The sequence below is a fragment of the Ipomoea nil genome, unplaced genomic scaffold (genome assembly GCF_001879475.1).
Source record: "Ipomoea nil cultivar Tokyo-kokei standard unplaced genomic scaffold, Asagao_1.1 scaffold2975, whole genome shotgun sequence".
In the NCBI taxonomy this organism is placed as follows: domain Eukaryota; kingdom Viridiplantae; phylum Streptophyta; class Magnoliopsida; order Solanales; family Convolvulaceae; genus Ipomoea; species Ipomoea nil.
This window is the reverse complement of record NW_017619403.1, coordinates 2682524-2697919: the sequence shown is the minus strand read 5'-3', so window position 1 is coordinate 2697919 and position 15396 is coordinate 2682524. Positions and strand designations below refer to the sequence as shown.

At 32.3% G+C, this 15396-nt stretch overlaps 1 protein-coding gene across 1 annotated transcript; it reads left to right on the top strand.

Annotated features, from left to right (window-relative positions):
- Positions 1-2838: 2838 nt before the first annotated feature.
- Positions 2839-10174, top strand: LOC109163099 (4-coumarate--CoA ligase 2-like). Its single transcript, XM_019311818.1, has 6 exons — positions 2839-3370; positions 3490-4068; positions 5909-6107; positions 9095-9308; positions 9681-9783; positions 9903-10174. Exons 1-6 carry the CDS (start codon positions 2954-2956, stop codon positions 10020-10022), a joined length of 1632 nt encoding a protein of 543 aa, XP_019167363.1. The 5' UTR covers positions 2839-2953; the 3' UTR covers positions 10023-10174.
- Positions 10175-15396: the final 5222 nt, after the last annotated feature.

The following is a 15396-nucleotide window of genomic DNA, read 5'->3' as shown; positions in this document are numbered from 1 at the left end:
ATCTTATATACTTTTTCAACTTATTAAAGTATTTCGTACTAGGGATGTTAGAGAACACAGTTTTCGATAAACTACTCGTATTTCGTGTTTCTTAAGCGATCGATTATTAAGATAAACAAACATAAATGAACAAATTTTAGAGCTCGATTCATAAACAAACAGAGTTTGAATACTTGTAGACTCATTTGTTAAGAGCTCATAAATCAACCTTCATTTTTTCCTCACTAAATATGTATTTAATAGTTTATAAAGTGGATAAGTCTCTGAATTATATATATACGGCCCGTAGCTGTTGCAGAGTAGGTGGAAGGGGATGGCCGGCGTCCGGTCGCCGCTGACCAGAAGTGTCCGGCATGTATATATGTGGTAGGTAAGATAGAGGCTTACCTGGAAAGGTCATCAACTTTGCCCAAAAGTCAATCTATCATATATTTTCACAGCCACCTAAATGGTTGGACCCATGCATGCTAGCTCAACCTAAACCAATTCTCACCAACCACACTCTTTTCTTTATTTTTATTGTTTATTTGTAATTATTGATAATAATAATAATAATAATAATAATAATAATGATTTACCAACAAACTTTTTTATATATATATAGACAAATTTAAATCGAAATATGAGAATTATGATGCTCTACCTACTAGCATAAGTGGGAATAGTCTTTTTTAATCACATGATCCGTTTTATGGCCGGTCTTAGTACAATATTGGCTATTGCACAAGATTTTGGTGATTTTTAAAAGTGTAATTTTTAAAAAATAAGTAGGCAGTTAATATTCAACAATATAATACACGTGTAAGAATATACACACTAATAATATATATAAAGAGAAAATTCTATGGTACGAATCATATATATATATATATATATATATATATATATATATATACATGCATTTTTTCAGCGCACATGCATACAATTAAGTGTCTATAATTTTTCACGATTAAACAGGATATATTTTGACACTCATTCTTATATAAAATTCTAAAAAGTTTAGCAAAAGTAACATTTCTTAATTCACTTGCTAATTAGCAATTAATATTTGTCAAGCACCTTGTGTTCAGATGGCATGTAGTGATTTTTCCTATGTAGGAGGTTATGAGATCGAGTCTTAGTTGGAGGTGTTGTTGACTTTTTGAACAGCTTGAACGGATACTACAATCTAATAGAATTAGTAGCATTTAAAAAAAAAAAAAAACATATCAAATTATTTATAATTCATTGGTATATAAATTGAGATCAATGTACAGAAGATTTTAGTAAATATCATATTCTTTAAATTACATTTATAACTATATATATATATATATATATATATATATATATATGTACAAATAATAAGAAGAAACTAAATGAAACACATTACCTCTATTTCTACAAAACCAGCCATGCATGAATCTCATCATGTTACATCTAATGGAGTTTGGTAAGACAAAGTTACACAATTTCGAATCCAATAATTTATGCAATTTAATAAACTATAGAATTTCAAAGAAATCATTAATTTTTTTAGTTATGGTTTTATGCACACACCTACCATATTTCATAATAGCACTACACTTGATGAATAAAAAATACAATTTAATTTTAAATATAAACTAGTTTTTTTTTAAGTAAATGATAAAATGTATTTCTAAAAAATTATTATCGGTTTGAACCTATTGATTTATTTTAAATAAAAAGAAAATAAAATAGTTCTTTCTATTTGTATCCACTCTGGCATTGTCACCTGAAAAGCACATAAATTATGAAGTTAGTCAATTAGCCCTATTTTGTTACCGGAAACTTTTTTTTTTATTTTATTTTATTTTTATTTTTTATGTATGTTGTAATTCAGTATGGTGAGGTCTCCTTTGTAACAATCATGACTTTTCAACGTACAAGATTGTCATTGTTATTTTTTCTAAATTCTTTTTTAAATATATTTAGTTTGTTGAGAAAGTTAATAAAAGTGTAAAATAATACACATATTGAATCAAAATAAGGAAGATATGTTTACATAAAACTCACATCATAACCAATTAATTATGGTACAGAGGTTAATTTCATTTTTAATTGTCAATATCATACCATAAATTGATCTTGTGATCACTCATTTAGAATAATAATAGACGTGTCATGACACAATAGATAGGAGTGTGTAATCAGTTCACTGTTCGGTTAACCGAGCCGTTTTAATTGAAATTTTTAAATGTTTAACCGAACCGAACTTTGTATTACCGAATTAACAGAACCAAATTCTTTTTGTTAATTGATCGGTTAACCGATTAATCGAAGTTTTTTAAACTAAAGTTTTAAATCTTTAAAATAATACCTATAATAATAAATTTAATTAAAATAATACCTATAATAATAAATCCATAAAAAAATTATACAAACACAATATCATAACAACACTACAAACATAAAAGCACAAATTATAAAGTTCAAACAACGATATATATATATATATATATATATATATATATATATATATATATATATAAAATTTTGATTAATCGTTCGGTTAACCGATAGTTTCGAACGGAGTTAATCATTAATTGAAGTTTTGTAAATTCTTTACCCATTAACTGAACAGAAGTCTTTTGGTTAAAGAACGGTTAATCGAAATTATTCGATTCTGTGGATTAAGTGAACTTTCACCAAAATTTGCACGGAGAATAGTTGGCAAAATAATTTATAAATTAAAGAAACATTTTGATATTTTGGGAAGGAAAATCAATTATTCTCAGAAATTTAGCCTTGACCAACCCAAAATTCCCATAAAGTCCCTCACCAACCCTGCTCCACCACCACCACCTCATTTATATTGCACCCATTCAACATTTCATATTCAGGACACACTTAACCAAAACCTAAAAAAGTAGCCTACCCTCTCCTTTTTAATTTTTTTTAAATTTTTATTTGGTGTGTCCATTTCTTCCCTCTCCCACCAACTCCATTGAAGATGGCAACCAAAACAGAGCAGGGCGGTGGTGACATCATTTTCCGATCAAAACTCCCCGATATTTACATCTCCAACCACCTCCCTCTCCATTCCTATTGCTTCCAGAACATTTCCGTCTTACGGGACCGCCCCTGCCTCATCAACGGCTCCGATGATCGGGTATATACTTACGCTGAAGTGGAACTCAGTTGCCGGAAAGTTGCGGCCGGGCTTCATAAAGCAGGGATCAACCACGGCGACACCATCATGATCCTGCTTCCCAACTGTCCGGAGTTTGTGTTCGCGTTCCTCGGCGCGTCTTACCGCGGCGCTGTGGCGACGATGGCGAATCCTCTGTTCACGCCGGCGGAGGTGATTAAGCAGGTCAAGGCGTCCAATGCAAAGCTCATCGTGACTCTAGCTTGTTACGTGGACAAGGTAAGGCCGATCGCCGATCGCCGATCGGATTGTTGTGTGAGTGCGACTTTAATTGATTAATTAATCACATTGATTTTGATGGAATGAATCGGAAATTCCGAACTGCGAGAATTTTTTAGGTCAGAGAATATGCATGGGAGAATGAAATCAAGGTTTTCTGCACCGACTCGGCTCCCAAAGGTTGCTCGCACTTCTCGGAGCTATCGGAGGCGGAGGAGAACGACATGCCGGAGACGGAGGTGAAGCCGGACGACGTGGTGGCGCTGCCGTACTCCTCCGGCACCACCGGACTTCCGAAAGGCGTGATGTTGACTCACAAGGGACTCGTCACCAGCGTCGCTCAACAAGTGGACGGAGAAAACCCTCATCTCTACATCCACGACCAAGATGTGGTGCTCTGCGCCCTGCCTTTCTTCCATATCTACTCCAATTCGATTTTGCTTTGCGGTTTGCGGGTCGGGGCCCGGATCCTTATTATGAACAAATTTGATATCAACCTCTTCCTGGAACTCATCCAGAAGTACAAAGTTACGATTGGGCCCTTCGTCCCGCCGATTGTTCTCGCCATCGCCAAGAGCCCTGTAGTGGACAATTATGACCTTTCATCCGTTAGGACCGTCATGTCCGGGGCGGCGCCGCTTGGAAAGGAACTTCAAGACACCGTCAGAGCCAAATTTCCCAACGCCAAACTTGGTCAAGTAAGTTCTAATCTTTTCTCATTTTGCATTCCTTATTTTGTGCCAATTTAAATTAATGTATAATTAATCGTATTTAATAGACTAATAATCATGGGAGCTAAATCAGCTAATATAATTGCATGATGACTCGGATTTATATTTAGCTGTGAGCATAATATAAATCGTAGTTGAAATCATGACATTTAATAAATTATATGAGTTGGGGAGCTTTCATTTGCCATTAATTCAATATAGACCATAGTTGTATAATGACATTTAATATATAAATGGTATGAGTTGGGTCCACTAAGATAATATAGGTATAAAAGTCAAATCTAAAATATCTTTAAACACGACATATTGTATTAATTTTAGACGATTAGATAACCTATTAAACTAAAAAGAAACAAGAAATCCCACACAAATGGGACCATTAACGAACCGAGGTTGTTGGTGTTAGTTTGTTAAGATGTTTAGAGTTTTTTATGTTTATGTTTGTGTGTTCAAGTTTTTGAAAATCATGTTTGTGTTTATTTATTAAACATTCATTAGTGTTCGTTAACGTTCACAAACATCACAAGCATATTAACATTAACGAACACATTCACGAACATTTCATTAATATTTGTGAAAATATTCATTTACGTTCATGAACACTTAATAATGAAGCACATGCATATGTTCATGATCACAATTCGTTCATTAATAAGAAATAGTTTTTTTTTTTTTTTTTGAAAATAACTGAACAAGAACTAATCAATGTTCATAGACAATAACCAAACAAACAACACAACTATATATATATATATATATATATATATATATATATATATATATATATATATATATATATTTGTTTATTTATATTCGTTTAGCTTAATAAATGAATACTTTTCGAACACGAGTAGTTTGCCGAAAGCTTTGTTCGCTAACACCCCTACCTACAAAATATGCTTGCAATGTTGCAAACTTATAATGTTTATCCGGAATAATTAATTGAATGATTTGTTCGTTCTCGAGTAAAATTTAAATTGATATTTAAACTTTAAATTGATATTTAAACTATAAATTTATGTTTATATATATTATAAATGGTGAAAATAACTAAATACAATAATTCATGTAAGAATGAAAATAGTAATTTCATTTTGATACGTTGAAAGTGAGCTTGTATCTTTATCTTATAATAATGAGCGGCTTTCGTTTCAATCTGAATCACGGAAGTGTGAAAGAATGAATCAAACAAAATGGGAACAACTAATATGTTTACCGAATTGGAATTGGTATGATGTCTTTGTCAATTACTTTATTGTCTATTGATAGTTTCTTATGTAGTACTTAAAGGAAGAATTAAGCATCACTCCTGATGGCTAATTAGTAATAACAACAAAAAGAAATTTCAAAATTTTTAATGTTAGTCGAAAACATTATTTTTATTGAATATTTTTAGCTTTTGATCGTTTTTCCGGTGTCATAAATTTTTTATTTTTTATTGATCATTCTGCCAAATGGGATGTCACAAGGGTTTGAACTGATGACTTCTCATTGGAAAAAGTTAATGTTATACCGCTTAACCACAAGGTCATCAACAAATTAATTTGTGCATTTAAATAAAATGTTTAAAATTTTATTCACAGTGCGTTGGGAATCCGTAAAAAAAAATTTCATACTTTTTGTTTAACTAATTATTTGTCATTAATTCATCGGGGGATACATTTTTAATAGCCAATAAAAATATTTTTAAAAAATCTTAGCTTTATTATTATATAAAAATCATAGGTACTTTCACTATCTTATTTCATTAAAAAAAATTCACTTATTTTTCTTTAATATTGTTTAACGGTTTGTATTGTGATATTAGGGTTATGGAATGACAGAAGCAGGGTCAGTATTGGCAATGTGCTTAGCCTTTGCGAAAGAGCCTTTTGAGATTAAATCTGGTTCGTGTGGGACAGTTGTTAGAAATGCAGAAATGAGAATTGTGGATCCGGATACTGGATCCTCTTTACCCCGGAACCAACCGGGAGAAATATGCATTAGGGGTGACCAAATCATGAAAGGTACATATATACATTTATTGTCTTCCATGTGGAAAAATAAATTAATCATATGAAGTCATTAAGAAACTTATAGGATATTTTTTAATCAATCATAATATTAAATAGAATTTGACTTTTTATTTAACAAAAAATATATATATTAGATATTATCTTAATAATATATAATTGGTTAAAGGTTCGATCGGATCCCACTTAATTATAATATCTCTTCATTTTTTTTTTCTAATGGGATAAGAAAGTCAATTTAGGTGTGAGGTTAGAATTAATTTTGGTTTTAGTAAATTATTGAAATAATTAATTTCATTTGTGGTTTAAATTTATAGGTGACATTCTACTTTTAATCTTTTTTTAGAATATTTATATTTGGTTTTAGTATTATTGTGTCATGATCATTTTTTGTCCTTTATCAACAAAGCTGTTTAAATGCTCTTAAATAAAATTAAAGACATATTGGTCTTCAAATAGGGATTTTTTTCAAAAAAAATAAAAATATAGCGGGTCAACTTATTTTGTATATTAAAAAAAAAATCAAAATGTCCTTATATTTAACATCATTTCAACGATTTTGTAGATGAATGATAAAAAATGATTATGCCGCAATAATACTAGGACCAAAGGTGGATGTTTAAAAAAAAATATTAAAAGTGGGTTGTCACCTATAAATCTAGGACCAAAAATAAAATTAACTCATTATTGAAACAATAATTTAAAGGTAAAATCTTTATGAGACCGTCTCACGAATCTATGAAGAAGATCGAATTTTTAATAAATATTACATTTTTCTTCATAAGTATTAGAAATTTTCAACCTTTAATATTACATTTTGATTGAAAAGTATTATATTTTTCATAAAAAATAACACATTTTTCCTCATAAGTATTACACTTTCTATATTAGGTAACAATCAATTAATTTATCCACATTTTTTTCACAAATAACTATCCTACCTCTAAATATTACATTTTGATTTAAAAGTATTACATTTTTCTTAAAGAATATCATTTTTTTCCTTATAAGTAACAAATAATTTATTTCTGATTAGCATTATGTTTTCCAACATAAGTATTACATTTCCATCTTGACTCAATTTGTCTCACATGAGACGACTCACCCTAATTTAAATGTCAATTCCATTCATAAATAATAGGAAAAAGTATCAAATTAGCCCCCTAAGTCGAGTGGATAGTGCAATTGGGTCCCCTAAGTGAAAAAAGCTCCATTCAGGTCTCCTAAACCTGTAAAATTGTTCAATTAAGTCCAAGTTGACTTGTTTATCAGGTTAAATGCATACGGTGTTGACACGTGTCTTTATTTTATTTTTTATTAAAAATATTATTTATTATAAATTAATTAAAATAATAATAATTATTATTATAAAAAAAAAACAGCCGTGGCCGTCCGGCCACAGCCGTCTAAGGAAGACGGTCGTTCCAGTCCCCTTCGTTAGGGCGGCGGCGAAGGCTGTAGTCCACGTCCAGATCTAGAAGACGGCCATGGCCGTCTTCCTTAAACAGCCGTGGCCGGACGATCACGGTTATCCTTGAAGAAGGAAGACAACCATCGGCTGTCCGGCGTTGACAGCCGGTGGCTATTTTTTTAAAATTTTTTTAATTATTATTATTATTATATTATTATTATTATTATTATTATTATTATTATTATTATTATTAGTATTTTAATTAATTTATAATAAATAATATTTTTAATAAAAAAATAAAATAAGGACACGTGTCAACACCGTATGCATTTAACCTGATAAACAAGTCAACTTGGACTTAATTGAACAATTTTACAGGTTTAGGGGACCCGAATGGAGCTTTTTTCACTTAGGGGACCCAATTGCACTATCCATTCGACTTAGGGGGCCAATTTGACACTTTTTCCTAAATAATAATAGAGTTAACTATAGGAATGATCCCTTGATTATTGACATTTACCCATTTTTATTCTCAACTTTCAATTAGGCCATAAATGATTCATTGAGTATTGATATTTACCAATTTTCATCACCAACTTTCAATTTGACCATAAATAATCTCTTGACTATTGATTTTATTCTAATTTTAATTTTTTTTTCAGTTAAATATTCATTTAGTTTATATATCTTAAATTTAAGGATAAATTAATAAGATATAAATGTATAACATTAAAAAAAAAAACACTAAAGAAAAGTCTATTTAAGGACTAAAGTTAAATAAAAGGTCAAAAGGAAAAATTTAAGGATTAAAATTGAGAAAAAAAAATATAAATAATGTACAACATAGATAACACTAAAAAAACAACTATTTAATTGCATTTTATACTACTAATACAATTTTTATTTCAGGTAAAGACTAACATTATGAGCTTGTATTAGATGTTATTACTCTTACCTTGAATTTGGTGAATGAGATAATCATTAGATGCATCTTAAGTGACTTACATGGTCCAAATGCTAAATATCTCCACTTACTAATGCATACTATCAGAGTATCAGATAAATGATATTACTAAAAGTAATAATAATGTCAAGTACCAAATACCTTGTAGTATAATAACATTATTAATACCATTCTAAACAAAATGTTACGTGTTCGAGTAGTTATAAGAGTGGATGATCGAATTGTTTGAAAATTTTGTTCTAATCATGTTAAATTACTCGCAAGAATCCAACTACTAGCATTTGACAAAACATTTAAAGGACTTCGTTTTTATTCATGATTTAATCTCATCAATAAAAATCATGTCAAGCGGTTATTTATTTAAAAAATAAATTTAAAAATCATGATTTTTTCTACTATAAATATGTTAAATTGTAGTAAAAAATCATGATTTTTTCAGCTGTCGTGTTTGAAAGTATAATCACTAAATGTTAAATACTAAAATTAAAGAATGCAATTACTTCCTCTAGCTATCTATTTAAGTTCTTCTCCTAAATATTACTTAATGGTGAGCTAAACCCGTGTCAACTATTTAAGCATATTTTTGTGTATATATTATATGTACAGGTTATTTGAATGATCCAGAGGCTACAGAGAGAACAATCGACAAGGAAGGATGGTTACACACCGGAGATATAGGATACATCGACGATGACGATGAGCTTTTCATCGTGGATCGCCTCAAGGAGCTTATCAAGTACAAGGGCTTTCAGGTCGCCCCAGCTGAACTTGAAGCCTTACTCCTTACCCACCCACAAATTTCTGATGCTGCTGTTATCCCGTAAGTCGTCTAACAACAATCACATTTTCACGTTCATTAACCCAAGAAACTCCTATTTTAAGATAAAACGAAAATCGAAAATACGTTTACTTGTATGCTTAATCGCAGCCACACAGCCAACTAAAGGTTGCACACTAATATATGCTTAAATTATTTTAAATTTAATTTTTCATAATATTAAATTTAGTATTAATATATAAAATTTATAAACTAATATAAAACACAAAAAAATCAAATTTAAAAATAATTAAAGAAAAAATAGACAAAGAAGAAATAGTTGGTTTGACCAATAAATAGTAAACAAGATAGATAAAATGGGATATAAGAAGTATTTGTTTTGATTCTAATTGTGGTCTGAACTGTATGTTACAGCATGAAAGATGAGCAGGCAGGGGAAGTTCCAGTTGCTTTTGTTGTTAAAACTAATGGATGTAGCCTCACTGAGGATGAAGTTAAAGAGTTTGTCTCTAAACAGGTCAGTCTTTACTATTTATTTCAGGTTCTTTTTTTTTTTTTTTAAAGATATAAGTCACAGATAATAATACTATAGAAACCTAGCTAATTTATTATATTGTATTATATTGGGGTGTGCAGGTGATATTTTACAAGAGAATAAAAAAGGTATTTTTTGTTGATTCTGTTCCAAAGTCTCCCTCAGGCAAAATTCTAAGAAAGAACCTAAGAGCAAGACTAGAAGCTGGAATCCCTAATTAGTTCTCATCCCATCCATCCCTGTGGGACTGCACTGCAAAAATTATTGATTTCATTCTCATCTGTTGTCTTTACAATATCATATTATATATATCATTTCCAACACTGCTTAATGTTAATGCTATAAAGAACACTGAATTGAATGTTTGATAGTATTATATCCCCACTGCAATTTAATCATCTCAATATGATTAAATGCATGTAATATTAAAAACATCGATTACTATCAAAAGAATGTGAGCTTGTTGCCGGCATGAGTTTAGCTCAATATTTCAGTAGACCGAGAAGAAATTAACGTTCGAATTTCGGCAACGGTAGTATAGAGATTATGTCTAAAGTGAGTTGATTTCTTGTGCACACTGACATTTGACCCGATCTATTGAGTCATACATCTTTCTAAATGTTTTGTTCGGTCTAGGTGTGGGCCCTTGGGATATAATAATTATATTTATGTGAAATGTTTAATAAATACTCCGTATGTAATAACAAATAAAGGAGAAGAATTTAACCACCCCTTTTTATTGGTGATCAATAATGTCCCACATCTGAGTATCTGACATCACCCAGCAACCAAAATGTCCTTTGCTCCCTCGTGTTATTTTCTTTTATTATAAAACATTTCTTACTAAATGAAATTATTATATTGTAAATATATTGATGGAGAAAATAGAATTCTCCATAAAAAAAGAAGAAGAAGAATGATAATAAGATAATTGCAGGAAATCAATAAATAAGGAATAAAGGTCAAATGGTACCCGGGTTGGACTTCCATTAGGAAGGTTGTGAGTTCAAGCCTCAATGGAGGCGTTATTAGCTCTTTGTGTTTCAGTAGATTGAGAAAGTATATGAACAGATACTACAATGTAATAGAGCTAATGCATTTTAGGTCACTGAACTAAAAAAAAAGAAGTTACAATTGAGTCCCTAAACTAACACATTTCAAACAATTGTTCAATTTGTAGGTTTCTCCCTTTCTAACATGTCACCTAATTTAAAATATTTTTTAAAAATAATTTTTTTAAAAAAATTAATTAAAATAAACTTTAAAAAAAAACATTGCCTCCAACGTGGAGACGAAGATACATTCTTCGTCTCCGACGGAGACGACGTGTTTATTTTTATTTATTTATTTATTTAAGTTTATTTTAATTAATTTTTTTAAAAATTATTTTTAAAAAATATTTTAAATTGGGTGACCGGTTAGAAAGGGGGAAACCTACAAATTAGACAAATTGCTTGAAATGGGTTAGTTTAGGGACTCAATTGTAACTTTTTTTTTTTTTTAGTTCAGTGACCTAATTATATTATCGTGTGTGGTTTGATTGCCTATTTGAACAATAAACAATAACACAAGAATTTAACGTGAAAATCGAAGCGGTAAAAATCACATGTCGTTTTGGGCTAAACCAAACCGAAATTCTCTATTATATTTGTAGTAGGTGTATTACATATATATAGGCCATGAACATTGAATGAAGTAGAAGAAGAATACGTAGAAGAGAAGTTCCCTTTAGGACTGAATACCTAAGACTTTATAAAATAATCCCGAGTTAATAACCGATTTGATCCTCCGACTATCGCGAAACTACCGATTTGGTCCTCGAGTATATTTCTTACCAAATTAAGTCCTCAACTTTGCAATATTTACTCGATTTGGTCCTCCGTCCATTCCTCTGTAATCTCTCCGTCTTCTATGAGGATAACTTTGTAATTACACACAGCCTCCTTAATTCCCATTCAGACAACGTATATTGTGGACTTGAATTATTATCCCAACGTATATTGCGTTCTTAATCGCGAAGACAACGTATTTCCATAAGAACCCTAATCGCGAAGCCTTCCCTTCCTTCCATTCCAGCCTAAATTATTCAGAGCTCAGTCCATCCGTCCGAACTATGTATACAACTAGTGAGGGGAGCTTGGGTGATTCAAGAGTGCACTATGGAGATGCAAGATCCATATATAATTGCCACTGTGGCCGTAGGTTGAAGGTGCGAACTTCATGGACAGATGATAATCCGGGACGAAGGTATTGGGATTGTGCTTATGAACATCAAGTGAGTATGCTTTGAATAGTTTATTTGTTGTGTCATTTTTTTTTATACTTCTATACTCAGTACAAGGAGAATTGTGCTTATGGTTTGTACAGGGAAGTGGTGGTGGTGGGTGTGGATTTGTGAGATGGTATGACCCTCCCATGTGTTCACGATCAAAGACAATTATTCCCGGGTTGTTGAGAAGAATAAATCGAAATGATCAAGAGATTGAAAGGCTAAAAGCTCAGCTAAGAGACTCAACTGGCATGTTTAAGATGTCGAAGTCTAAGGCAAAGGGTTGGTTTAAGGTGTTAATTTTTGTGTGTGTAATGGTAGCAGTGCTTATGTTGTGTAATTTCAAGGGCCAATGTGTAGTGGTTGGGAGCATTCCTCTAGCCTAAATGGTTTTTCCTTTATTGTAATGGTAGTAGCAAGCAATGAATAGGTTATGTTGGATTTTGCTTCATTGTAATGGTAGCTTCCCTTGTCTTGTAATGGTTAAATGGTTTTTCCTTTATTGTAATGGAGTGAAGGGTAGCAAGCAATGAATGGTTTATGTTGGTTTTTGCTTCATTGTAATGGTAGCTTCCCTTGTAATTGTTAAATGGTTTTTCCTTTATTGTAATGAATGTAACAAGCAATGAATGGTTTATGTTGGTTTTTGCTGAATGGTTGGTGTTGGTTTTTGCTTCTTTGTAATGGTAGCTTCTCTTGTAATGGTTAAAAGCAAGTACTGAATGGTTTAAGTTTTCCTTGTGATACATACATCCAATGATGAACCATGCAAAAGCTTGTACATCTAATGCTTTTAACTCCCTCATGGCCTGTGAAAATGTTGGTACAGTTGTGGCCCTAGCAGCTTTCCATAATGCATCCCTAACTGCCATTCCTCCAAAGCCAGCTACCTTCATGTTGGCATGCAAATGCCTAACACAAAATCTATGAGAAACCATTGGTAACACTTCTTCAAAAGCTGGAATAAGCCACTTTTGCTTATCAGACATGAAGGTATATTTATGTTGAGAGATATTGTCAATTTGCATGTCCGTTTTCAAAAGATGTAAAAACCACCACCAAGAATCTTTGTTCTCTCCTTCCACTATTGCATATGCAATTGGAAATATTCCTTCATTAGCATCTAGAGCAATTGCAGTGAGCATCATTCCACCAGCTTTGTCCTTAATATGGCATCCATCAACCCCAATCACTGGCCTACAGTACTTGAACCCCTCTCTACATGTTTCCCAACATATATATATTCTAAGGAATCTCTTTTTACCTCCCTCACATTCAAGATTAGATAATTTGACTTCGCACTTGCTATTGGGGTTAGTTTTTTCCATTTCCAATTTATAACTCCATATTCTGTTGAAATTGTCTTCAATCTCACCTTTAATTTCAGCCTTGGCAATTTTCATTGCCTTGTATGCTTGCCTTATACTCATTGAATGTCGATCCTCTGTGCACACTGTCTCTCTAAATTCACTCATTTTCAAAGTACTGTTTCCAGATATGTGTTTTTTCCACCTCTTTGCAACTAATCTTGCAGTTATCAACCTGTTATCATTCACCCAGGGACAGTTTGAATGCTCATCATTTAAGGCACTCACCCTCCAATTTCCTTCATCAGAATCTTTCCTACATGTTACTTGCCATTTACACCCCTCTTGGGAACATGTAGATACACACCTAACCTAGTCATTTTTCTTAAACTTTAGCTCTTTTCCAAACTGGACAGCATATGTGTGAACATCCACTTTGAAAGCCTCTTTGTTCACATAACATTTTCCAAGCCACAATGGGGAAGGCAAATTTGGAGGAGGAAGAATAGGCCTAACTGATTCTCCTACATGTACTATAGCCGTAGTTTCATTCTCTGGAATAGGACCATCAGATAAATTAACCTCCTCAACTATAGGGTTATGTTCTCCAGTTGACTGTGTAGCAATTTCCAGACCTCCATCTCCTACATACTCAACATTTGGATCTGTGAATTTGATAAATTCCTGGTCATCAACTCTGCACTGCTCATAATCACTGTCTTCAAAGTCCTCTAAATGTTCACCATACTCTCCAGTTTCCCAATCAGAATCATCCCCAGCAGAACTCCCTCCACCAGAATCATCCCCAGCAGAACTCCCTCCACCATACTCATTTACTTCATTAACATCCTCATCTTCACCTACCACCCCTACTATAACCCATATCTCAATTTCCTTTGGCCGCAAACCACAATTAACCAATTTCCAAGTATCCAGATCTAGAACTAGCTCTTCTAGACCATTTTCAGTCTTACTAAAACACCTACTGTCCTCTTTCTTATATCCCAACTCCTGAACCTTCTCCCTTAAAGTCATGATACCCCACATATCTGAATCTATGTCATTGAAATAGTTAACACTACCTTCCAAATACCTAGGTGGGTTACCTAACTGTATTCTGCCCTCATGCCTTATTTTAAGGGTAAATGTGTAACTACCATGACTACCTGCTTTAAAAACAAGTTAATGCAGTTAATACATCTACTGTAAAGCTACTTTTACAGCAAAGAAATTAATGGTGTAAAACTACCTGGTTCACACACATAACTGGATATTATAAACATAAAAAATACGAATTAATTTAACTTTACAGTAATTGGACCCCATGTGCTCACAACCTACTGCAAATTAATGGTACATATAATCATGGGACCACATTCATAGTGAAAGTAACAAAAAGGACAACATAATGCAAAGTTTACATAAAAAAAAAATTATTTTCAACCATACACACTTTACAAGCATACACAGTTTACAATATGACAATATAGTGGACGCCATTATCAACACAAACAATCTAAACCATACACCCACCCACCAATATTATACAAAAATTGCGCAGAAACCATAGACCCACCCACCAGAATTATACTACACACACCGTACCATTGTTCATAAATTAAACTATAATGAAAACTTACTTGTTGAAGTGTATGCGCGATGCCCACTCACCGGCGTTCCCATACTCATTGATCGAACATGCACCACAAACCGACCGAGGTTTTTCTTCAGACTGAGAACGCAAATTTAGGGTTAGCGATTTGGGGTTTTCTTCATAATTAAGAACGCAATATACGTTGGGATAATAATTCAAGTCCACAATATACGCTGTCTGAATGGGAATTAAGGAGGCTGTGTGTAATTACAAAGTTATCCTCATAGAAGACGGAGAGATTACGGAGGAATGGACGGAGGACCAAATCGAGTAAATATTGCAAAGTTGAGGACTTAATTTGGTAAGGAATATACTCGAGGACCAAATCGGTAGTTTCGCGATAGTCAGAGGACCAAATCGGTTAT